Source organism: Tympanuchus pallidicinctus, unplaced genomic scaffold (genome assembly GCF_026119805.1).
Source record: "Tympanuchus pallidicinctus isolate F22 unplaced genomic scaffold, pur_lepc_1.0 scaffold8, whole genome shotgun sequence".
In the NCBI taxonomy this organism is placed as follows: Eukaryota; Metazoa; Chordata; class Aves; order Galliformes; family Phasianidae; genus Tympanuchus; species Tympanuchus pallidicinctus.
The window spans coordinates 9,448,690-9,475,531 of NW_026294802.1; the positions used below are offsets into that span (position 1 = coordinate 9,448,690).

Sequence of the window (26,842 nt, forward strand, 5' to 3'; positions counted from 1 at the left end):
TGCACTCCTATGAGCAAATAATGCTCAGGAATCTTGGAGTAAATTTTTCCTGCATTGAGATGGTTTGCACTTCTGTTTCTTTTCAGTGGTTTTATCATACATCAGTCAAAGGAAGGATGTTATTTGTTTTTTTTCGTGGAAGGAAATAATGCTTCCAACTGTCCAATTCTTCAGCTCAGGAAAACCAAGGAAGAAATCACCTCACCAAAGGGAACATGCACTATTCTGTCTCACGGGCAGGAAATACCTTCAGATGAAGCTCGTACTACAGGCAGCCCAGAAGCTCAGCCCCAGTCACTGTTCAGGCCTAGAGCCCTCAACTGAAAGATGGCTCAGTTCCTCAAGTGGAACCGTTTTCATCATGATTTGAACAAGTGGCTGGCATGTTTGGGGAAGAACTTACCTACACACTACTAGATTCCTCAAAGACAGAGAAGCGGTTTGATGAGAGAAGAAGTGAAAAGGAGTGAAATACTCCCAGGAGGCCAAGGTCTGTGCAAGGTGTTTACAGAAAAGGCATTCAAGGAGATGCATGCCCAGGAAAACTGGGCTCCACCAGACCAACTAGACAAGAATTGAATTGAGAATGTCAGAGGCCAGGGTCTCAGAGGGAAAGATACCAACTAAGATGTGAAATATGTAATTCATTGCACCCTCCCAGAGACAAAACACAAGACTTATAAGAACTGCACAACAACAGGGGTTGGCAGTGAGGCTTTCCAGTGTACCATTTGCCCGAGTTTGCCTAGACATTTTGTGAAGAGATGAGAACAAAACATTTCAGTGTGGCTTTGTGCAGGATGGCAATAGGGTGAGGAGAAGCAGGGAGGAAAATTAGAAGAATAAGGAACGGAAAAATGGGGAGGAAAGGGAGGTTGTGGGAAGAAGTAGAGAGCAAAGAAACAGAGAAGAAGGGTCAGAAGAGCTGCAGTAATATGAAGCAGAGGAAGAAGAGAACTTACTTGAACACAGTAAGTAGAAATGAACAATGGATGGTGACAGAAAGAAAAAATATAAAACTTTAAAAGAAAAGGAGTCACTGATATGGGCTTCATTTATCTTTCTACCAAAAGCTTGCTTGCACCATGTTGAACCACTTCTGCATTAGATTTCACACTACTGCTTTGGGTGTTAATAGGTAAGCCAAATGTTTTTGTACACTGCTTTCTCACCTTTCAGCCACCATGTTAGCATGTCTTCAGTTAGCAAAACTGTCTGATAAATCCCAGAAGAACTTTCAGAAGTGGATACAACTTACTAAAAAGACTAGAAACCTTCAGTGTTTTCACAAGAGTGGTCACTTGGCTGTTCTCTGTTAGATCTGTTCCCAGGAGTGCTCTGAAGTCAAGCATTTGTTATCATTTGTCCTCATCCTACAATTTTACTTACTTTCTATGCCAAAATACTTACGGCTCTGGTGTGTACATAGGTTTGGATGCATGGCGAATATATTGCGTAGAGTGAAATACTCGGAATGCCAGTCCAGCCAAGAAATCCCGAGAGGAGAGCAAGCCCGCAACAGGACGCAGGCGAAATCCAGTGCAGGCTGAAGGGACAAAAAAATGGCATTTCAAAAGCAGCTAGGATGCTTGATCTATCCTTACCTGGACACCTTGCAGTAAAAGAACATTTTTAATTGTTTTCTTCTCTCTAACTATGTTAAACAGAATTTAACTGCAAAAGAGCAGGGAATTTTCTGCCCATGTGTACAACCATCATAACATCTGAGCATGCGAAACACTGTACTTCTGAAACATTTAGAGAGTGATATGAGACAGTCTAAATGATGTGACCAAGTGCTAACAGAAAGTCTCTGTGAAAGCATCACCCGCACAAACATTTGTGTTTGGCAGGTTTGTTTCATTTTGTTTCTTCCTTCTTTTTTTCTTCTTCTTTTTTTTTTTTTTTTTTTTTTTAATGAGGTGTTTTCATTTGTCTGTTTTTGTTTTAACGATTCAAACATACTCTGCAAAAACTTTGAAACATCTTCAAGCTGGGGAATGTTATCCTCCCGGTAGCCACAGTACTTCTCCAGAAGTGGGAAGACATGGTTGTGTTCATAACAAGCATGAGTTGGATAGAGATTCTTCAGCTCTCTGAAGACAGTGCCCCAAGTTTTCTTTTCTTCTTCTGTGTAGGTAACTCGAGGAATAGGTTGACCACTGAAAAAAAAAAAAAAAAGAAAAAAAGAAAAAAAAATGATGCACTCAATGGGAGAGGCAGAGAAATTGTCCAGTTCCACCAGCATCCCACCCAGGAACTTTCCATGGGCTGACCAGGACTACAGTTGCAGGAAGGAAGACACCTTTGCTCTGACATGCAGGTGCCAAGCAAGCTTCACTTGTTCCTAGGCAATGCCTGGGAAGAACTCACTGAACTCAGATGAGAATGCAGATCTTGTTTAGCTAAGTGACAAGAAGGCTCTGGGAAGACCTCATTGTGGCCTTCCAGTACTTGAAGGAAGCATATAAACAGGAGAGGGAATTGATGTTTATGAAGGTGGATAGTGATAGGACAAGAGGAAATGGTTTTAAACTAAAAAAGAGGAAACTTAGGTTAGATATTAGGAGGAAGTTTTTTGCTCAGAGGGTGGTGATGCACTGGAACAGGTTGCCCATGGAGGCTGTGGATGCCCCATCCCTGGAGGCATTCAAGGCCAGGCTGGATGTGGCTCTGGGCAGCCTGGTCTGGTGGTTGACAACCCTGCACGTAGCAGGGGGATTGAAACTAGGTGATCTTTGAGGTCCTTTTCAGTGCAGGCCATTCTGTGATTCTGTGAGAAAAAGGCCTTTAGTACATTTCTTGCACTACGGTGATGCTAATAAATTAGTGCTTATTTGTCTTACTGAAATATTCTTTTAAAAATATGAACTGGTTGATGATTTCAGTGTCTTTCCATTACCAGGCATGGAACAGCTGTTGAATTTCTTGCTCTAGTCCACACAACTAGGAATCAAACCCTCTTTGTTGAAAGAGGGATATGATCAGCTCCAGAAAATTCTGCTTTGTGAGGGTCAAAGAAACTCTGGGGTGGGCTTTGTGCTACAACAGGTGCAGACTTCAAGTAGTTTGACTTTTTTATTGTAACACATAATTTTGAGTCAAATCCCACCCTCAGGCCTCCATGTACTTAGCTCATGTTGAAGATAGCAGGTATTAAGACAATCACAAGCAATGTGTTTTGGCCTCCTGCGAATAGTCAATTCTTAGCAATAATGATAGGGCCATAGGTGAATCCAACAGCTTTGAAAAATCAAAGGGTTTTAAGTAACTTAATAGGGTTAACATCACTGCTGGAGTAATGCTGGAGCTTTCCAAGCCCCAGAGACACATTGTTAACTCTTGACGACACGCCACCATCCCACTCTCTCATTTTTCTCTTGAGCCTCAGGGCAGCTGCGCTGGAGCACTCATTTTCTGCACCTCTGTATCAGCCCTCCTTGATCTGTGGAGCCTTAAACATCAGGTTGGATTATGAATCTTGCTGGGGGATTTTTGTTTCTATAGAACTTCTAAGTAATTCTCAGACACCTTCCTGGGCAACAGGGGGAAGATACGGCTTAAAAATCTTTCAAATTTCAATTTAAAATTTGCAGGGATCCACAGGGACAGAAGCAAAGGAAGACAGAAGGAAGAAGGCAGGCTGAGAAAAGCAGAAACAAGTCAGGGAGATGAGGAATTCAATGAAAATGAATGGTAAAAGTTCCAAGAAAGAAGGCAAAAGAACATGGGTAGAGAGCAGCAAATGCAACAAAAAACAGCAGGACAAAAGAAAACAAAATAATCACAGAAGAGTGTGCACATAAGAAGATTAAAGTGATAAGGGAAATAAAAGTAGGAGAAAACTGACCAAAAACTCACCTCACCTTTGTAACTGACATTAGAAGCTAAGCATCTTTGCCTTTTCAGATACTTTCCACAGTGCCTCATAGCTTTGGTTGTTCCTCTCCTCCTGCCTGCTTCTCTATGCTCCTGTCCCTCCATGCAGGGGACACCCCCTTGGCCTCTACTGTCCTGCTGCAGACCTTGAAAGACATCTGCCAGGTGAAGCAGCCAGATCAAGTACACTATCTATTTGGGCCTTCATGACTCAGCATCCAAAGCCACAAAAAACCGACATCTTTCTTCAAGACCCAGAACCCCAAATGTAGGTTTTTCACAGTGTCCTATAGCTGAAAGATCTTATTTAAAAGTCCAAGAATTGCACATAAAAGGTGCTTTTATGGAAATCTGTTCTAGCCTGCAGAGGCTCCAAAGTGTCTGAGAATTTGGATAACAGACTAACTAGTAATTAGCTACATCTTGGAATATAACGGTTTCATCTCCCTAAGCAGGTTTCGGGTTGAATATAGCAGAGGAGGCAGAGGGTAAAATACGAACTCATTTTCATTTTATTTCTGTATAGGATATGATGAAAGCCTGCAAACTAGAGACCAGAATTTGCTATCTGCTAACTGAGAAAGAAAGAAATCTTCTATGGGATACTTACAAATGGAAACTAAATCCATCTAAATTTGGCCACAAAACCTTATTCAATTTTTCTAGCCATAAATTGGACTTCTGACTTTTTCCACCTGGCTTTTTTTCACTATACATCAATTAGGCCAATTATTTCTCTCATTTTATGATTGCATTATAAGCTTTTTGGCTCAGGAATTATCTTTTCATCACAGTTCTATCTGAAGTAGCGCTCTAAATGTACAACATATGTTACCTTATCATTCGCAATCACAATTTTTTACCAGTCTCAGCAAGAATCAGACCAAATAGTACTGATGTAAATGTGTGAGTGGCTCTGGGAACAGAATTCTATCTCCTCCAGATTTGATCACTGGAAGCAATCAAGCAAGCCTGTTCTAACTGAATTTATCATCTCTATTCATTCACTTTTCTTGGGAAATTAGAGCCCAAGCTGCTGATTGCAGCTGGGTCAGACAAGATAAAAGTAGAGTATCAGGCGCTGGATTAGCATCAGAACCATAAGTTATTCATTATTTTAATAGTGTATGCAGCTCCTGCTTTAATGTAAATGATAGGCTCTCCTCCCCCAGCCCTGGTTTAATGAGGAGAATACCAGAAACAGCTTTATTCAATGCTCAGGTCTTTGTAGTAGCAACTAAGTCTGCTGTTCAATTAGACAACAAAGCCAGAGATAAGGGATGCTGTGGGGAAAGAGGATAGGCAATGTTCTCAGCTGAACATGTGCCTGCAACAATTTACTTATGTTTTTCTGCAATTTGAGGATAAATGCATGGACAGGAAGATTTAAACATACGAAAAAGAAAAGCCAGCAGAGGCAAGACTCTCGTGAAAGAAAACAGGGCTCACAGCAGGGACAGAACCCCATAGAAGGCAGGAGACATGGGTTTGCTTTCTGCCTGCACATTGAGCACTCACTGTCTGTAGTTGTAAGCAATGTCTGCAAACTCCTTCCTCCGGGCCCGATACACAGGATCTTTGAATCCCTAAAGAGAAACAGCAATGATGGGTAAATGCAGGTGGTGAAGAGCTTTTCTTCTGCTGAGAGCATGGCTGGTCTGAGGAGCAGTGAGCTTCTAGGGAGCCCCAAAAGTACAGGATTTAATTACTATAGAGAATGTCTATTAGACTTTGTGGTTAGCAGTTTGACCTTTGCAGCTAATCATCTGTCTGATCAGAGTTAAATACAATTTCTAAATCTTCTACTGGGATAACCATTCTCCTATCCTAGTGTGACACTTATGGGATGTAAGTTCCTCAGGGCTAGGAGTGTTTTCATCACCTAAAGTGATGTCCTTCTCAGATAGAAGAAATATCTACGAGGCAAATAGCAGTAAATTCATGGGCACTGCCGGAGTTCATGAATGCCTCCCTCAGAGATGCATGGCGTGAAAGGAGTGAGGGGCCATGAAACACAACCAGGTACAGGATGCCGCCGAGGTGGAGCATCGATTGAAGAGCACCAGTCAAATAAAGGCCAACAGTGGCATAAAAAACACTGTCTCAGATTAACATGGTATAGATGTATTTGTGGTAAAATCTCATACTTAAGTACTAAAATATCAAAGGCTTTTTTAATTTCTCTCTTTCTGTATTCTGTATGTTGCTATGTCTATTTACCTAGAAATTGTCTTCTTTCTTAACACAACCTGAATTAAGTACTCTCTAAATAATTCTAGGAAGCAAAGCTGTTCATTCCTTTCAACATCTATGTTTTTGTTTCTTTCTTTGAATACAGTCTTGGTCTATTCCCACATGACACATGAGGGGGCCATTGGCTCAATGTATCTCCTTTCATTCTGCCTTTCATATGACTGCACCAAGTATCATGAATCATTGTATATGATACATAACACCTCTCGAATTAAGCAATAGGTAGTGAATGACTAATCACCTCATCTCAATTAAACTAATAGCAGCAATTTTTGTTGCGCTGCATGTAATTTATTTATAATCATCCTATCTCAATTAAACTAATAGCAGCAATTTCTTTTGCACTGCATAGGACTCGGTTTGTATTGACAAATGAAAATAAGTTGTTTGCTTGGAGAAGAAGTAAAAGCAGCAAGTATTCTTCTATTCGGAAAAGCTGAAAAAATGTTCAGCTAAGCCAGTGAGTAAAACTATCTAACTTTACCACTTTAACCATGACCTTTTGAAAAAGGAACCTTTTCTTTTTTTGTGTCTCATGAAACAAGAATCGTGACAGATTTAACAACTACATCACAATGCTCTGAGCTCAATTGTGTGTCGTATAAAATGTAAAAACACTCTTCCTAACTCCAGGCTGTTATACACTGCTTTTGAAGATTTTGTTGTTAGTGATTCATAAACTGAGTCTCAAGTCAGCGTATCAGAGCCATATGGGAAAACCAGAGGTGTGCCTGTCGTGGCCTTCAGCTTGACGAAGTCTGTGACTCTTCAGGTCTGCTGGTATATGCTTAAATTAAAGCAACTTCAGGGTTGCTCTACTTCATAGCAGGGAATGAACAGATTCTAGCTCTAGAAATATGGCGCCTCTCTTGTTTTAAACCTTGAAACTTAGTCTACTGTATTTGTCTTAAAGCAGAGCAAATGCAAATGAGAGAAACGTCTATCCAAATAACTAGAAACATGTGGACAAAAAAAACACAACAACTAAGTTCTTTTTCTCACAGGATGGTCAGCATCCAGCTCCGCTCCATAACTTAGGATCTGATTGGCAAATCTGTCCAGCTCCTGAATACTTCTTGGGAACCATGGCACTGCGAAGCAGAACAGAAACAGAGGCTGTTAGGCTTCTTTGTTGGTTGGTTTTGGGCCTCCTTCTTGTCTATCCATCTCTTAAACATAAATATAAAGAAACACATGTAAGGATCTAATGTCTTCACACTTCCTTTTCCTGCAGTAGAAGGCAACAGAAAACCCTGCAGATCGTGTTGAATTTGTGGTTGTTCTGCACTGTGGGAAAAATACAGAGCATCAGGAAAGTCCAGCCCTTGGCACAGAGCTAGCTTGTGATGTTTATGATTTTCTGTTTATTATTCTGGTTTCTTGGCTTACCAAAACATAGGAATTTTTCCAGACTGCCCTTGCTTTCACAGTAGCTCAAATCAACTGTTTCAAAGGAATGCCTTCTGAAAATCTCTTTCTAAGACTTACTTGGTGGCCTCACTTAGGCTTGGATGCCAAAATAAAATGATAAATGGCACTCTGATACCTCAAACTAGCATTGTATTACTGCACTCATTATACAATAATGTATTCATTTAATTAAAATTCTGGGCCTGGTTCTTCATTGCCTTGTAACTCACATTCTATATACGCTTCCTGCAGTGCAGCCAGGATATGAAATGGGACCACACTGACTACATGGCATGCAATGCCCCTGTGGCCTTCCATTTACAGAAGGTCATAAGGTGGAAAGCAAGGAAGAACAATGGGACTTTCCAGATGTGGTGTGCTCAGACAGGGGAAAGTGGAAAGCAAATATCTTCAGAGCAATTGAGCTACAAGGAGGGACTCACTGCAAGACTCGTAGAATAGATCAAACCTTTGGAGCCATGGCTATGTTCACCTCTGCAGAAAGAGTCCTGGCACATATGCACACTGGCTGTGCTAGGCTGTGATCCCTCATCCACCTCTTCTAGGAGGGTTTGGCTGCACACTAAGATGCGGGTACCCTTGTCAGTCATTTCTGGGCCTGCCCCCTCCTCTCCCCACTGCAGTGCTGAGTTGGGGAAGTTTGATGAAAGCAGTGCAGAGATTATGGCCCTGTTCCTTTCCCTTGCCTCATCAGCACACTGGGCAGAGCATCCTTATGTAACTCCTCTAGGTACCACTAGAAGCTACTAGTGGTAGCTTCAGCTTCCACTTGCTTAGAGTTCCCTCCAGCTGCTCCATTCTTACATGGTAGGAATTTTGACACTAGCCATCTGTCTTTTCCCATACCTTCCTTTTCCTTTTCCACTGAAATAGCACCTTTTTTTCCATGGTATCCTTTGTTAGCACTTCCACCTCTGTCTTTTTCAAGGAAGTAAAACCTGCTCAGGGGAGCAGTATCAGGGCAGGTTTAACATACTCTGGTACTTCCCCAGCAACTCACCGTATTCAGCAGTGGGCCACGGAGGGCCTTCCTGAGTCAGAGGCTACAGACATGCTTGAATTTAATCATCAGAGGAACTTTTTTTCACAAATACAAGTATCTGTTCTTTCAATCCATGTACGAATTTATCTCTAATACATTCTGATGCATTGAGCTCTGTCATTTCATTATGTGTGATATGCCTATCCCTGTTCCCTCTCCTCATTTTTCTGGGCACTGCTTCCAGTTCAACTCTGCTTTTTTTGAGGATCAGTGACAACAGGTCCATGTAATGATGCACCCCATTCTCAGGCCCTGTACTCGTGTCCCATATGCTCTCCATTCCACATACAAGTCAAATTGACAGATACTGAGGATAATATCACTTCAAAGTCTACTATTCCAAGCTCAAGATCTCTCAGCTGCTGCTCTATCAGTAAAATGTTGGCTGTGTATTTTGCAACTTTCTTGTATGAACAGGGTCACTTGTTCAGACAGAGTCTCGAGAACATTGCCCTCTGTGGCTTCACTCAGCTAGGAGCACTGCCACTCAGCCACACCTCCCCATCTGATTTCAGGTTTTGTGCCAAATTAACCTGATCACAGGAAAAGCCCCCCATTGGGGAGGGGGGGAAGGCTTTTTCTGTCTGTAGGGGCAGAGCCTCTGAGGATTTTGTTGGCAGCTGCTATGTGAGCTCCCGCAGTGCCTTGCTGACAGGGATCATCCTGGCTCCTGATAGACCACCAAAGGAATAAGAGGATTACGCAGCCTCCAGGACTATTCAGCCTTGCTTTTGTGGTGCTGGGTTTCTGAGAGACACCAGCGCAGAGCGGCCAGAGCAACACAAGTCACTTTTTGGATGGCCACGGCTTGGCTGCATGCAGATCTCTCACACCCTCTGAGCTGGTGTCCCACAACCATCTTGACTCTGTCCATGCAGCTTCTGTCTCTGGGCAGCATGACTCCAACCAGCATTTCTGCCGAGTCCCATTTCAAGCTGCGCACTCTTCTAATAGACAGGCCTGAACGAGACACTAGATGGCAGCAGCAGTCCCAGAAGATCTGCTCTGAGCCACTGCTGGGTTTACTGCTCGCTGGTTTGTTTCCCCAGAAATGCTTTCACCTCGTTGTTTGGTGCCCCTTAAGTTAAACCAGCTGGAGGAGATGACTAACAGGAGTTATACTGAATCCTAGAGAGGAGTCACTACTGTCTTTTACCGTATTAGGGGTGAGTCTGCCCAGCCATCCTGCCCCTTTTTTTTTATACACCCAGCAGGGCATGGCATTTATCCCCCAGCTCTGCCACTGCCTTTTGCATGGTGTGGGTGGGAGACTGCCACAGTGTTTTATACTTCTGGCTGCCCACTGTTAGGGGAGCTGAACCCCGCTATCACAATCCTGACAATTGCTTTGGGATTAGGAAATGGAAAAAGAAAAAGAAAAAGAAAAAGGTTAAAAAAAAAAACCTGCCTGGCAGCCCTACAGGAAAGGATTTGTCAATATTTAAGCGAGGAATCACCATTGTCAGCGGCACACCATGAACAGAAAGATACCAGATTGTGTGGAAAGACCAATGGGGCTGAGGTCTGCAGTGGAAATCTGTAGGGATTTGCTGCCTTGTTTCAGAAAGGTTAAGGTGAGCATGGTTTGAATCATTCCAACTTCAAGAAGTGATAAAATGTGTATAATAATGACTTGCATTCATTAAATACATTTTATTCACAGCTTTCCCTGAGTACATGGTGCAGAGATTGTGATAAATTGTATGGCAGACTGATGTGCAAAGCTGATGCAATTACAGTCTCTGACATGTAGATAGGTAGCTTACTTTTCCCCTGTGCAGGAGCAGCATCTTATCTTTTACGTGCACAGTCACTGTAGGTACCAGACCTATTCTCTGTACTCCCCTCACACCCACCATATACTGACAGTTGCTCAAGGTGAGCTGCTCTGGTTGAAAGCTCAACCAATAGGCTCTAGAAGAGGAATCCTGTTGATGCTCTGGGTTATTTGCACCAGCATAAACTGATGTTAAGTTCTGAACCCTCTCAAGCACTTGTGGCAACAGTAATCAAAGGTGCTGAACACAGCCCTGGTGCAGCCACAGCACCTAATCCATACAGCCCCAGCAACAGGCTCCAGGGTGCAGAAGGGCCTCTGCATGGCAGTGGTGTGCTGGGATGCTATCCCCAGCCCCTCCAGCAACTATCAAATCAAATTATCCCCTGATGAATCTGCCCCATATTCTGTTTGCGACAGCCTCCTCCAGCCCCGTTGCCAGACTCACTGTCTGTCTGCACAGCCATTAACAAATACCCAGAGCAAGCTGTTGCAACACTGGCTCTCTGTGAAGGTCCAAGGAGCAAACGTGGGCTGATCAGTAATAAATATTGATTTGTCTGTAAGTGAAACAGCGGCATTTATGGGATGGTGCTGGACACCCAAGTGGTGACCAAATTACCATGGGGTCAAATGCTTAGCAGAATGCTAATAAGCCATTTGTATGAGGGGCAGCAAAGCAGGAACAGCAAGGACTTCTGCAGAACTCTTCCATTTGGATCATTGTGAAGAGGGTCAAAGACAGGTCTGTGCAATTTATAGCAGTTCAAGGCCCAGGTTTAGCCCTTTTTTAAACAGCCCCAAATGCTTTGGCCAGCCTCAGGGTTCAGCAAAAAAGGCTCCTACAGAACATCAGCCTCCAGACTGTCTCAGAAATGCAGTAAATTGTATGCATTTCCATAATGCAGCAACAGAATAATATTTAATTCTTTTTATTCATAGGGTCTAAGAGGTCTGCAGATACCCATCTTGTTTCCAAAAAGAGCCATTAAGAGAAATGCTGTTCACAACAAATTTTTCCATCTCTACAAAGGCCGTTTGGCCCAGTGACTGCTCTCCCATCTCATCTGGAGCTTGAAAACTATTGTTGCATTCATGGCATTTTGCTGGTCATTTTGCTCTCAGATGACATTACACTGTTGATCCAAACCCAGTATTTGTTACTTGTTGGTGTTAAAGGGGAAACTAAAGCTGCCTTTTGCCTTTATGAGAGTAAGGACCCTAAAAACACTTACAGTGTCCAGATAAAAAAAGATAATAATAATCACAGATCAAAATAAAAACACTGTCTTTCATTTATACTTTGTCCAATAGAGCATGTGTTTAATAAAACATGCATGTATTTAATGCTCAGCTATTGAAAAGAGGACAGTAATTTTTTTCCAACTTTCCATAAAACACTGCCCTAAGAGTGGCACTATGTGCTTCCTATGGGAAACTGAGTGAAAGAGGGGCTTTTCTGCTCAAATCATGAGCATGAGCAATGTGAATCCTTACAAAGAAAGGGCTGAGAGCAACTGTAAGCAATGGTGAATCAATCTCACGGACTGTGGATTGGGCCTTAGGAGAAATTGCCAGCTTTACCTCTCAACTGAAAAGTGTGTGACAATATCCCCATGAGCCATATGCTTGAGATTTTGCTCCCTGGAGGTGTATCACTCTCATTCTGTGCTCTGGGAATAAAATTTCACAAAAGCACATCTGCAGGTTGTGACCAGATTTGCCAGGAGGATGCATACTTTTGAAAGGCAGTCTGACCTAAAAGGCACCCCAAGGCCTATTAATTGTTAGTGCCATCAGAAATAAAGGACTACATTTTACCACTCTTCCTACAGCCCAGTTACTCCATTTCAGTCTGCCCTTGTAGCTGCCTCAGCAGAGAATTTGCCACCCACAGTTCAACCCCTAAGCACTGCTTCTTTGACCTTTCTAATGTGGCTTTCAGTTTCACTGGATCCTCACTACTCATGAGAGAAGTTGAAATTTGAAGAAGAAAAGAAAAAGGGAAAAGGCAAGAAGAAATATCAGTCTTCCTCTCTTTCCTTTGCAGTAATTTGCTCCCAGTTTATACTATTTCTCAGTTATTAGAACTAAAGAATAAACACAAGTTATTCTCCCAGAAGGAAGGGGATCAATTTCCTTTCTGCAGCACTCACACACTAGAATAATCTAGCTCAAAAAATGCTTTGATCAACACATTAACATGCAGAGAAATCTAATCCCACAGCAGACCAGCAGACCATGGGCGTTTTGACTTCTGTGAGGTCAGAATTTCAGTCACAAACACTTCCTGTCTGGTATTTAGAGCTGCATCTCTATCTGACTCTGGCCTAGGTTTACATATAATTTTAACACCTTCGTAATAACAATTAGAAAAACAAAAGTAATGGTATAAACCTGTTAGGTCCTGCATCTTTCTTCTGGAAATAAAAAACGTCCTGAAGAGAGAACATCTTTTATTTGACAGACCATAAATCATCTAATCAACCCTTTATCCCTCCATCTCACGAATGGAGAGAACTGACTCCAAAGAATATCTGCCAACTTTGTTTTCATCTTCAAATGTAATGTCATGGGGAGGACACAAAGGAGATGGTAAAGGGATTACCAGGACTGATCTCATGAAGGTATTAATGTCCTTTCATGCTGTTCCTAGAAAGGAAGAGGAAGATCCAGACCTAAAATATTTAAAGTCTGAAATCCTATTAAAACCACATCTGTTATCTGAAGAGGCATTTATGTGAATGTGAACTGAATGTGGGGCAGCCACCACAACTGTTCAAGGCAGTCTCAATTCCAGTAAAAAATTAGGAGTGTGAGAGCTCAGAAAATCTTTCCTTATTTCCTCCAAACGCAGAATTACTTCTGACATTCCCAGGACTTCTTCCAGTAGTGAAAAGTTATTCCTGATCCCACTGAAGTGGGTGGCACAGCCTCCCTAATTTCAATACCAGGAGTGAGGGGGTCCCCAAGCACAAATAATGGAGAGGCAAACAGTGTTTGACACACACATACCTGGGTGAAAGAGAGCAGGGGAAGGAGGGATTGCCACTGTTGGGAACTTCTCCTCTCCTCCTCTCATGTCTGCCCAGAGGTGCAATAGCCACATAGTGGAAGGGGCTTCAGAGCTCATGAGGCTGATGTTGAAAAGTAAATCCCAGTGTTTAAAGGAGTGCACTAGCCCCCTGAGTATGCTACCATTTCATGCTAGGTTTTGCATGTAATTGGGCTCTTATCACCTCCACAACATCACAAGGTTTATATCAGGGTGATTCATAGATCCCAAAGATGTTCAGCAAGGGGGAAAGCAAGGTGGAAGTCTGTGCTTTGCTGTCACTTCTTGTTTTGTTATGTTGCCATTTGCCAGTGATCCTTTCTAAATAAGGATAATCTGAAAGGCTGCTGGACTTTGTAGGAAGCATCTATTGAATAAAGAATTTGTAAAGAGTCAGAAAATGAGCAAAACTAATGAATACTGCAATTAGGCTGTCTTTAAGAGACTGCATGTGACGTCAACAAAACCAGTGAAGACAGAGTACCAGTTCCTACAAGACCTAGTAAAAAACTTGGCCAAAAATAGAGCATGGTAATCTATATTGAAAAAATCTGTATGAAGAAGCTTACAATACAGACAAAATAGACAGAAAGAGGGAGACACAATCATCAGGTCCAAGGTTAACACTTCTGCTGGAGGAAAAGGAAGTAATTTAAGTGTGTGACATGAATATTCCTATGTCAATATTGCCTTTGCCAGCGAATCCTTACCAGTGTCCTTCTTTTTTGTCCGTGAAAGCTCATGCACTGTTACTCCAATATCATTTCTTAAGGACCTGATGATCTTATCCAACGCTGGGACATTATTGCCTTCCAAGTTAATGAAGAATTCATACTCATCTTTATTGAGACGAGAAGGTCGAGATTCAATGTGAGTCAGATTTATGCCTTTTTCCTACGAGAAAGAAAGAATTTGGTCACATAGTGTCTGAAGGAAGGAATACAACAGAACGACTAGGCATCAGTGAACTACCTATGCCATGTAGTACTAATAGCTCAAAAGCAGAGACTTGACTCTGATTGCCATTGGACTGAAGGCTTTAAAAATGGAGGGAATGAAAAGGGAATGAAAAGGGAAACTGAGAAGGATATAGGATTCACCCTTGTGCAGAGCAGCAGTATAAAAACCATTACCACATAAACCTTAGAAAAAAGCAATCCAAGTTGCAAATAGGATTTGTACTGTAAATGGTAACTCTAGTACTGCAAGCATATATTGGAATCTCACCTGTGTAAACAAGAAGTTGTTCCCAGGATCAACATGGAAAAGAAAAGATTTTGTCCCTCTTAACAGAAGGTGAATGTTGTATTTATGTACGTTTTTAAAGGCGGTCATAAATGCGAGGATTGGGTTGTCCTGTGAGCTAAGCTTCTGCCCAGCCAACAGAGTTGTCTGCAAAGCCACCTCCACAGCTTCCAGGTCTGTGAGCAGATTTTGGGCAGAGATCCAATAGGAAATATGGATCTACACCAGAAAGGTAGCCCAGGGTTGAGTAAATGAAAACATGGTTGTTGTAAGATCATAGAATCACGAAAACAAAGAATTGCAGTCAATGAGAATGCATGGGAACTATGGAAATAATCTAGTCCAAGCATTTGCTCAAGTAGACTTCACAAAAGCTGGTTGCTCAGGACTGTTTTCAGTTAGTTTTTGAGTATCTTCACAGATGATAGAAAATTTACAGCCTCTCCAAGCAAACTGCTCCAGCATCTGATACTCTCACAACAAAAACAAAATATTTGCTTTAGCGCAGGAAGTCAAAATCTGTCTCGACAAAGACCTTCACTTACAAACAGCAGCACCTCCTAGCTCTGAAGAAAGGGACTGTTTGCAACCATAGCTGTAACAACTATGACTACTTGGCATCTAACCTCTGCTGTCACCATGACAAGTAAAGTATAATAAAAGTAAAGCAATCAGTAGCTAAGATCATATTTTTCAGAAAAATATTTTAAAAAACCTTTTTAACAGATTTTAATCAGTGCTGACCTTCCTTCTGGCTCCCACGACAGCCACAACCATGTCTGGGTCAGTTTCTGTCTCTTGCAAGGAAGAGCGCTAATTAACCCTGTGAGAAAATTTTGGCCTGAAGAGTAAACCCAGAGGAGTCAGAGGAGCTGACGCACGGTGCTCAGCAGCCACACTGACATTGCTGTTTCGCTGCTTTCAGGCTCAAGTAGATCTCAGACTACATGGGGTGAAATGATGGCCTCACTAGTATCAGTATCAACCCCCTGCAGTGGGGTCAGGATTTCATCCATGAAGAAATGCTGCAAGGATCTATTTGTGACCTACAGGGAAGAAAGAGCAAAGATTTTTTTTCTCTACCTCCCTCTAGCTTGAGCTTCTCAAGCACTTTAAGGTTTTCTTTGCTGCTCTCAGTGCTTGCACAGTGCAGGGGGGCATCTGGCCATCAGCAGCAAAGGCCTCATTCACTCCACCACAAAAGGCAGTTTATTACTTTGTAGGAAACAGCATGCATGTCATTCCTCTGTTTTCTAAGTGTCACACGCTACAGATGAACTTAAATTGTTTGGCTAGATACCAATACAATAAGTTGAAAAGGTCAAAAGCTCATTCACCACCAACTGCCGCTCTAGAGAGATAGTGTCCTCATGGGGCTGTCTGCGGGCAGAGAATGGCTGTCACTGTGCTGGGCCCTGAGGACAATTTGTTTTAGGCCTCCAAAGCCCCATTTCATAAACAGACTGCACATTGTCCCCTCTGTGCAGTGAGGCACTGGGCGGCAGATTGGCCGGGAGATGGAAATTCAAATAACTCCAAGCTGGAAAGCTTTTGACAGAGAGCAGGCACAGGGCCCTTTCACCACGACCACACCATGGAGATCAGTGCAGTAACACGGGGCTGGCACCCCTTCGGCATAGCCACTCACAGGGGTGGAGAGAGCGTAAAACACATCTCTGTGCAAAGAGTGGGCCAAACACACTGAGGTGCTGCTTTACATTCACTTTGCATCACTTGGTGCATCAGGGCATTATACCCTGTATCTGCGTAGTATCACAAGGGAAATGGGTCCAACTTCTTGCAGAGGTTGTGATAATATGAGTCTCTCTTCAGCAGCTGTTACTACCTACTTCTTTTCCCCACTCAGCATCCTTCTCCCAGGGGTAGCGTGGTTGTGTGAGATATTCCACAGGTTACCTCAAACTGTATGTTTTATTTTTGGCAAGGTAATTCACAGAATTGTAGAGATTGGAAGGCACCTCTAGAGATCACCAAGACCAACCCCCCTGCCAAAGCAGGTTCCCTAAACCAGGTTGCACAGGTAGGCATCCAGGCAGGTCTGGAATATCTCCAGAGAAGGAGACTCCAAAACCTCCCTGGGCAGCCTGTTCCAGTGCTCCATCACCCTCACCATAAAGAAGTTCTTGCACACATTCGTGCGGAACTTCCTATGCTGCAGCCTATATCCGTTTCCCCTTGTCCTGTCTCCACGTCCCACTGAATTGAGCTGTACCAGTTCTCCAACTGGGCTCAGCAAGCAACTACACAACCAGTAGTGCCTGCAAAATGGAGAGAATGTGCTGAGGTTGGGAATGAAGAAACAAGCCATGGGGCGGGCACAAGTCAGGGGAAGTATCAGTGGCTTCCAAAGAAGGGAAGGGAAGGGAAGGGAAGGGAAAGGAAGGGAAGGGAAGGGAAGGGAAGGGAAGGGAAGGGAAGGGAAGGGAAGGGAAGGGAAGGGAAGGGAAGGGAAGGGAAGGGAAGGGAAGGGAAGGGAAGGGAAGGGAAGGAAGGGAAGGGAAGGGAAGGGAAGGGAAGGGAAGGGAAGGGAAGGGAAGGGAAGGGAAGGGAAGGGAAGGGAAGGGAAGGGAAGGGAAGGGAAGGGAAGGGAAGGGAAGGGAAGGGAAGGGAAGGGAAGGGAAGGGAAGGGAAGGGAAGGGAAGAGAAGGGAAGGGAAGGGAAGGGAAGGGAAGGGAAGGGAAGGGAACTAGAGGACAGAAGGATCTTATGGAGAGAGTAACCTCTTTCCTTACACATAGGATGAGCACAACTGCCTTTCTGCAGGATCTGAAGCCATTCACGGGGCACATTCAGCTCAGTAATATGCAAAACCAACACATTAATTCCTTGTATGAAGGCTTCCAGGCAGCGGCAGAGCAGCTGAAGGGAGAACCCTTCTGGTGACTGTTTTCAAAGCAGGAATTCAGCAGCATACATCCCTGATCTCTCTCATAGAAGCAGGCTGTCATATGCTGTGCATTTGTAATAAAACCCCGATTTCAAAATACTTACAGCAGTTCCATTACCAGAGTTGTTTAAATATCTCAATTTCATTCTAGTCCAAGTACTCCATCTAGTGTCTAATGTTCATAGTTTCACATCATTCTAAATTGTATACTTGGTATTGTTGAATTTTGCAGTGTCATGAAGTTTTTCACAGTGGTTTAAACCTCTGCAAAATGGCAACCTGAGAAAGGTCGATGGGACGCTTTTTGTTTTATTTTGAGCAATTTTCAATCTCTATGTTTTTAGTAGAGCTTGAAATCTTGTCAAGAGACAACTAATACAAATTCTAGATCATAGAATGAAAGAATGGCTAAGGTTGGAAGAGACCTCAAAGCCCAACTGCAAAGCCTATCCAGTTCCAAACTTGTGCCATAGGCAGGGCTGCCACGTACCAAATCAGGCTGCCCAGGGCCCCATCCAACCTGGCCTTAGCGCCTCCAGGGATAGGGCAAAACATCTATTTTTTTATGAAGTTTCAAGATTTCTGAGTTAATTTTTGTTGTTGGAAATGGACTCCTGAATTTTGGAAGATCTGATCTGTCATATGTTTGATGTTAGATTTACACCCAAACTGTTAATACTTGTTTCTCCTGCCCTTACTGTTTTAAAGCTGGTAGAAATCACTTGAACACAAAGCTCGAGATTTGGCATTCGTTTGCTGAATTTCACCCATTATTGCCAATACACTTCTGAAGAACTTGCAGCATGTTGATGTTCCTCTACTTCTCCTCAAGTTTATGGCCAGCATAAAGGTTGAGTTCCTCATCGTGATCCATGATACAGCCACATGCCTGCTGGAGTACTTCTGTGCTGGTAATTGAAGGGTAGTAGCTCACTTTGCATTTGATTCAAAGCAGTGCAAGTGTGAATAGCAGAATAGATTCTGCCTTGAGGACTAAGGGAAGCATTTAGTTGTAATATTTAAGCAAGATCATGAGAGTATGGTGTTGCGAAGCTCTCTGAAGTTATCTTCAGAAGTCTCTCAAAATTTCTTGCTGTTACCCACTCCTGAGGGTAACGTATTTCAACTTCCATTGAGTATTCAAATTCACTGTATCTCTATCACTTCCCATTAGAGAAAGAAATCTCAAGAGATGCTCTGAGAGGCCAAAAACCAAGTTGAAACAAAGCCTATTTTGTTGAAGTCATGATTTTTGAATGACAGGGTTTATCAATATGGATTTCAATTCACCACAAAGGCAGTAGAGGAGACAGAAAGACTGCCTGTCTCCCTGCCTATCTTTCCACACAGCTGGAAATCCTCCTTGGCTTCCTTTCAGATGCCATGGAGCAATTCTGTCCTCTTCCCCAGATTATGCCAGCTGTACCATCTTAACAGAGTGTCTCCCTTGCTGCAACAGCCCCACACTATTGGGATCCAGCCAGTTTGATGTTACTCTACATCAGCAATCTTGCAGAGGTCACTGGCAACAGAAATTGGTCCCTTCTTCAACTAGTTTAGTGGAACGGATATTGTAAAAATTGTGTTCTCATAGCTAGTCTGAGAAGCTTTGAGTGGAGATGGGTAATTTCTGGAAATGCCACAAACTAATGCTTCTTGTAGTATTTGTATCTCCTTCAGTTTCTGTATTTCTAACTGCTCCTGAACATGGAAAAGTAGCATTGTGAAATCAATCTCCAGCTTGTGTGCATGAGTATTGACTTAAAAAAGTTTGGCTTCATCAGGAGATCCCACTTTGTTACTAGATGAAGACCAGCAATAACTCTACAGCACTATTAATGAACATTCAGTGAGAACTTGAATGAAATCTTCCAGGATAAGGATTTGTTTGTATTCCTTATACAAGAACAGCAACAACAAAAGTGATGAGTTCTTTTAGTCCTTATCACGTCCAGGGCTTCCTGAAGGAAGAGTCTTTCAGAAGGATCATAGACTCATATGATTGTTTGAGTTGGAAGGAACATTTAAAGGTCAGCAAGTCCAACTCCACTTCGGACAGCCAGATCAGGGTGCTCACTAATAGAACTAGTAGAATGTATGTACTAGTACTATGCCTAATTTTCATGGATCAAGGAAGTTATGAAGTTGCAAAGATGGTTTCAGCCACAGCTTCCTAAAGTGAAGACTGGGGAACTTGTGCTCAACTTTACGGTCCAAGGATTAGTTTCTCAGCTAAAGACAGAGCTTTTGCATTTTCTCCCTCACATCTGCCATGGTCTTCACTACATGAACAGGCTTTGGGATACAAAGGGATCCAGAAGGGACCCCATCAGCACCTGTCCCTTCATTTGCATCACTCAGCACTTCTTCTCCAGCATGGAAGTTTAGCATGAAGTGCTATGAAGTTCAATGCAATATAGCTACAAAATAAAAAATAAAAATAAAAAAAGTAGACATGAGAGCATATGGCACCACAAATAATTAGAAAAAGAGCATTCTCCTATATAAAATGTCCTGTTGAATCACTTGATCAAGAAACCCTGCTCCGCATGCCCTAGAAAGAGGTAGAACAATCTTGAGAACAAGAACACTGAATTCATGCATGGAAAATATGTTGTAGATATCCAGATATGTGCTGCAGTGGAGAGGCAGGCCTGTGTGATCAGCTATCAATGCAGGCATCTCCAATACATGCCCTGGCCAAAATGAATGCCTACCTCTCCTGGTTTAGCAAACACCATGAGCCAATGCCTACCCAATGGATGAAGAGATAACAGTCACTTTGGACTTTCTGATGAATAAAGTAAGCTACAAAAAAGAAAAAAAAAGCAGAGTCATCTTTGCTGGCTCTGAAAGCTCAGGGTCTTGTTTAGTGCAGCCTGTCACTCCCAGCCATTCCTCCAATGAGTAGTAATTTACACTGAGAGCTTGGTGCAAATCAATGGGGTTATGAGCTAGAGTCCTACTCACTAGGAGTAACACAGCTGAAAGCTGGACCCTGTACTGAACTCTTGCTCTGGTTTTGAAATGGTGAGGAGAAGATTGGAGGCTCCCACCTAAGGGCGGGTTGAAAAAATATGTAATATTTTGCAACACAACATTTGACACATTTTATTGCTGAAATGTTTACTATTACTTGTAATTCCATCAGAGAACCTCAGAGGAATAAATGTATGTAGAAATTCATAGAAATTCCTTTATTAATATAATGAAAAGTTTAGTTCTGATATTTTTTATTGATATATTCAAGTTTGGTAATACCAGGTTGAGGTTTTTTTTCTCCTTTTTTTTTTTTTTCCCCTTTCAAAAGACACTTTACTGTTGTTTTAAAAAGTGATCTCGATTTCAATAGGCATTTATCACTATAGATATAAGATAAACATTCCCATCAAGTGTAACATTGGATTGAACTCCATATTCTCTGCTTTGCTTTTTCACTAATAAGAAATCTGGGAGATTTTTGTAGCCTGAATTTACATTCTATATTTTTTTTTTTTTTTTTGTCCAGTGAATCAAAAAAAGAAACAGCACTCCACAATGACTACTCTGTCTTCCTGATTTTAAGGATGATATTTTGCTTATATGGGATGTTCTATTTTAGACTGAGATGTTTATACAAGTTTTGGCTTCTTAGCTATTGTGTTTTCTAACACCATAAGCCAGACAATCAGTTTATTCGGCACTGTCATAGTATACTAAATGTCCTATTAAAATTCATGTAGTGATTCTGATGATGGGCTTATGCTGTCTGTACACTACTCCCAAGCCTACAATGAAGACAGAAGATTTTCCAAGCAGAGCTCGCAGGGAAGCTGCATCCACAGTGAGATGGATAAAGACTATGTGTAAAGAAGCTTTTCAAGTAAAAAAAAATTGAGTTTGATTATTTAACCAAAAAGCAAATCTTTGCCACATGCCAATATGCACACAGAGAAGGTAGCATGAAAAGAAAGCGGATTAATAATTTGATTATTGCTGGACCTGATTGAGGTGCTACTGCATCTGCGTTTTTTGTTTGTTTTTTTTTTTTTGCTTTTTTTTTTTTTTTTTTGGAGGTTGTGCACTGACCTAACACTGAAATATATTAGAGAGAATATGAGACAAGCAAATATGAAGAAAAGTGGATATAATAAAGAAGGTTTTGAACGTAAAGTTAGTAGACATAAGGAGCTGATAAGAGCATGTAGAGGAGATTCCTCGGAAAAAAACTTAAGATACACATGTAAAGCAACAGTTGTTACCACAGCCATCTTCTGTGCAACTAAGACCTTAACAAAAAAAAGAGTTTTGGTCTCTGAGCCAAAAGTAGATGTAAGAGCAAGTGGCACTCTGTCAGCTGCATGAGCAATTTTGAAAGATGTTTGAGTAGGATGAACACTAATCAACAATTTTGCAGGACACACTAAAATTCCTTAAATTTGGTGTCACAGTTACAGGATGTAATTCTGTGACACGAGCATTCTGTAGTGACTGGCCTTGTGCCTTCACCTGCCTGCATAGGTGGTGTCCCTACCTTCAGTCCACCCTGCCCAGCAAAGGCTTACCCAGTTCATCTGAGCTGGGTTTGGATCTGAGAACTTTTCATTGGGTGCTTCTTTTGGAGTTTTGCTCCCCATGTAGACTAGGGAGCAACCATGGTGCTTGATGTGACGTTTCTGGGTCTTCTGTTACCTACAGGCAGGGCCAGGCTGAGAACAGAGCAGCTCCCTTCAGGCTCCTGCTCCACTAAAGGCCAGCTTAGAATAGAAGCTAATACCTGGTCAAGTGTCAACCCAGTGTGAAAGTGGAGTACATGCAGGATGTGAGCTTGGATGTGAGCAAATGCTTCTGCATCCTAGGCAGGGATGCAAGAATGACATAACAGTCCTTGCAACATAACAGAAATTTTTGCTCCAGCTCTTAAACCACGGAGAAAGAATCTGCCCTTGTCCACATGGAAATCTACTTCACAGAAAAGCAGCCTGGCTGCTGGTGGCACTGCTAGGTCTCTCATTTCTTCAAGTATCTTCTAATGTCCTCACTTCTCAATCTGAACCTTGCTTTTCTCTTGAGAGATTTTTTTTTCAGCACTCTCATATTTACAGATTTTTAATCCACCATCTCCTCCCTTCCAGGCTCAGTATAGATTTATAGGTTGGCTATAGAAGAGGCAAAATCCTCAAAACCAGAGCCAGACACACAAGAGCCAGCTGGCAGAAGGAAAGGGCAAAGTGCTGATCTCCACCTGCATTTCTGCATCAAAGTTCCTAGAGAAACCCTGACAGCTTGGGCAGATACAGCCTTGGTAATGACCAGGAGGTTCAGAATTCACCATGTGCAGCCAACCTTGATGCAAGTGCCTGCAGAGGTTCATCTCTCTGCAGGGGTGTCTTAATTTTAGCTAGTGGAATTGCTTTCTTCAGAGTGCCTGGTATGATGCTACACTTTGGTCCTAGAAGAAAAACAATGCTGATAACACACCAATGTTTATAGTTGTTGCTAAGCAGTGTTGCACAGAGCCAAGGCTATTCACAGCAAAGGACTCAAGGAGCTGGGAGAGAACAAAATTAGGACACCTGAGTGAAAATGGCAAAAGGGATATTCCATACCATATGACATCATGTGGAAGGAGTTTTGAAGGGGGTGGGAGTTAATCTGGCATTCTTCCACTTGCTGGGGGGCTAGGTAGACATCAGTCAGTGGGTGGTGAGCAATTGTTTGTGCAGCCCTGGTTATATACAGTCATATATAGAGAGAGAGTCATAACTATTATTCCTTTCCATTTCTCTATTTAAGTAAATAGTTTTATTTCAGCCCACAAATTCTACTTTTTTTTTTTTTTTTTTTTTTTTTTTTTTTCCCCTAATCTCTCCCCCATCCCACTGGAAAGTGGGGGAAAGTGAGTGAAAGACTGTGTGGCGATCAGCTACCTGCCAGATGAAACCACAGCAAAGGCTGTCAGCTGCAGCAGTGCTGCTGCTCTAGGGAACAGTCTGACTCCATACTGTGGGATTTTTGTTTTCTTTTTTACCCACTACATATGGCTACACAAGGCAGCAACAGGCAGAAGAGCCGCACCCACATCTCCTCCCTGTACCACTCAGACCAACTTGACACATTTCCTTAGGCCACAACCATCTCTTGGGACAAGGTGTGGGGGGGGGGTCTCAGTCTACAGAAGAGCCCACCAACAGTGGTTCTGGACCTACTGCTACCACTAACTCCTACCACTGACATCTGTTTTTATCAAGCAGGAATGGAAGAAGTTGCTTCAGACATAAAGGCCCTTCACTCTTACACAAGGAGAGATCCATCAATTTTTCTACCGAGTTGCCAACAGAGTGCAAAGCTTGCATAAGAGCACCTATGCCAGGTCTTTTGTAAATCTTGGTACTGGGGGGAGGCTTGTAAATACTCAGAGAAAGATTTGACCTCACTGGGATACTAATCAAAAAATTACAGAATCACATAATCATTAAGCTTGAAAAAGATCACTAAGATCATCCAGTTGAATCATCAATCCACCCACTCAAAAGTGCTGGTATCTTTACCTGAATTTCTGTCTTTCTGGCTGCCATCAGTCATGATTGAAAGCCATGATTTAGCTGGCCTCATTTAGGTACCTGCTTTGGGGCTAGAAATGTTACATCCTTGAAGCAGCTACATATCTCCTTCCCATACCAGAGTTTTCCTTTAAAAATGATAATAATTTCCTTAGAAGATGGTAATGCATTTAGTGATAGAATATCATCAGACCTCCTTAGTTCATTAGAAACCATACATGCTGCTAACATACAGACATTTTGCAGGACTGAATAACAGTAGTCAATTCACAGTTTTAGGCAAGGTCTGCTTTATTAGTATGAATTCCAATTCATCTTAATGAGTCAAATATGGTCTATAATTCATATTTAATATGGTCTATAATTCATATTTTTTTTCATTTGTAGTAGTAGAACACAAATATTTCATTTCTTTGTCATTTCAGCTTATGAATGGAAAGTATGTTTGCCACAGTTTACAGCGTTCTACAGAAAGAACTGCCTTCAGACATGAACAGATGATACTGTGTTGTTTGTTTTTCTTTAAGTTGCAAAACCAATGTAACAGAGTATTTGCTTGCGAGCACAGAGTATTTGCTTGGGAGCACAGAGTAAATAACTACATGTGTTGCAACATAACCATTCTGATTTGCAAGGATTTCACGCTTATTAAACAGCATCCATGACATCTGGGAAATTTTTCTTTAAGAATAAACAGGCACACAACGTCCTGGAAGGTAAATGGCTCTTTTTTCCCCTAAAGCTTTCCAAATAAGCCAGTACAAGATCCTATGTTCCTTGGGAGTGAACTGCAAAACACTGCCTTTCTGATCCTTTTTCGGAGGTACCTTCCTACTCTCTCTGTGGAACTAACAATAGGGAGAGATGGTGGGTTCACTTATGTCAGATTACTGAGGTGAACAGGAGCTCAGAGGATAGTTACTCCTCCACATAGAAATGCTTCATTCCACGTGGCTCATACTCAGGCTATATTTGCCTTTCTTCGCTATACGTGTACCTATTCAAATGTCAATCTCAGGTTACTGCCCAGTTCACTTCTGCCTCTTATTTTAGCTGTTGCAATGGAATACTTCCTCCTTAAGCACAGAAAAAAAAAAGCTTTTTTTTTTTTTTCACCCTCATGCCAGTTAAAGGTTTTAAATGAAAATCCTGAAATCAAGCTTTTAGCTTAAAAAGGCTACTCCTGTTCCAGGACTTCAAGTGTTTTCAACTCCAGAAAAAAAAAAGAATGACACAGTGGCAATCAAATAGAATTGAGAACATGCAGAGAAAATGCTGCCGCAACAGGAAAAAAACAAAGACCTGGTTGGGTCTCTTGAAGAAAAATATTTACCTCAAATGTGCGCAGAACTTTAGCCAGTGCCCCAACTTCTTCTTTCAAAGAGAAAATCAAAGAAATCACACCATTTTTGTTTGAGGACTCTTCAATGTACATGGATTCCTGAAAGAAACAAGAAAGAAAATCATTAAATTCACCCCAGGAGTTGCTTTTGCTTTTCTCCACCGCTCTTTTGCACTGCATTAGCAACATAAGGAGAACATAAAGATCTTTTAAATAGGATTTAAGCAACTGTTGCTTCCAGGGGAAAGAGAACTGCTTTGGGGCTGCCCTTGTTTATGATGGTAGAGACACACAATATAGTCTTTCAAATTAAGTCCCATGTGTGAGGAAGGTAGTAAAAAATGAAAACAGCCTCACTCCATTTCTGCCCTGCTTTACTTCTCAAGAGTATCGAGCTCAGAGGACACTGGAAATATTACTCTAGTTTGGTTTCAGCTACAGTGAAACACCTCCCGGCTTCTGTTTCATTAGTGCTCAGGATAAAACAGAGCAACACCGAGTTGCTTAACTTTTCTAATATCAGTGTAATTTGAAGTACAACCACCACAAACTTTTGGAACTCACAGGAAGACCTTACTTGTGTTTTTTAACTTTTGCTGGCCTTGGACGCATGATGTTAGGCTGGCATTTCAAAGATCACACCAGACATTTGTAACACACAGAGGTGTGATGTAACAAGTACTAGGTCAAAACCCAACTCAAGGTATCTATCCTTCCAATTTTTCTGTATTAGGATCTACATTTTCAGTCAGGTTCTGTCCTCATTATAGCTATGGCTGAATTTAACATATAAATCAGAGTATAAAGGGTTTCAGTTCCTATATTGTCCGTAAAAATAGCAAAGGCAGTATTTGCAGTAGACATTAATAATGAAATCCAGCTGCTTGGAAGCCATAAAGCTCTTGGTGGGACTACATGTCCTAAGGCAGCATTATAATGAATTATCTTCTTCTATAAAATACATAATTGCTGATTTTCTGGGCTGTCTTTTAAGCTGCTGCTAATGTAAGTATTCACTGCCAAAAAACAACAACAGATCTCTCGACCTGGTTTCATTTCCAGAGTAATTTTGATATTAATAGATTTCTCTACACCAAGATTGCCTTCATTCCAAAGAAGACTTCTTTCCAAGGCAGATATGTTCTTATTGGTGACTAGCATGGATTTGCTGAGAATAGACACTTTAAGGCTGTTTTCACTCATTTTCCCAGTCTTGTAAATTAGTTTATGTTGGTGCTTAAGAATAAGGTACATTGCAGTAGGGACTGAGCACTAATTCTGCAAACATGATGACACTTATCAACTTCTTGCACATCTGCATCTGAATGTAGTTCACTGGGAGGTCTTAGTTCAAAAATTAGTGCATGT

General features: G+C 41.9%; 1 protein-coding gene across 1 annotated transcript in view; it reads right to left on the bottom strand.

The window, feature by feature from the left end:
• PAH (phenylalanine hydroxylase) overlaps positions 1–26,842 on the bottom strand; it is a 39,737-nt gene that overhangs the window by 11,024 nt on the left and 1,871 nt on the right. Inside the window, exons 2-7 of the mRNA XM_052667996.1 lie at positions 25,466–25,573; positions 14,148–14,331; positions 7,135–7,223; positions 5,398–5,465; positions 1,966–2,162; positions 1,411–1,546 (exon numbers count right to left, since the gene is read on the bottom strand). Coding sequence (XP_052523956.1) covers positions 1,411–1,546; positions 1,966–2,162; positions 5,398–5,465; positions 7,135–7,223; positions 14,148–14,331; positions 25,466–25,573 — 782 coding nt within the window. The remainder of the gene's footprint in view (positions 1–1,410; positions 1,547–1,965; positions 2,163–5,397; positions 5,466–7,134; positions 7,224–14,147; positions 14,332–25,465; positions 25,574–26,842) is intronic.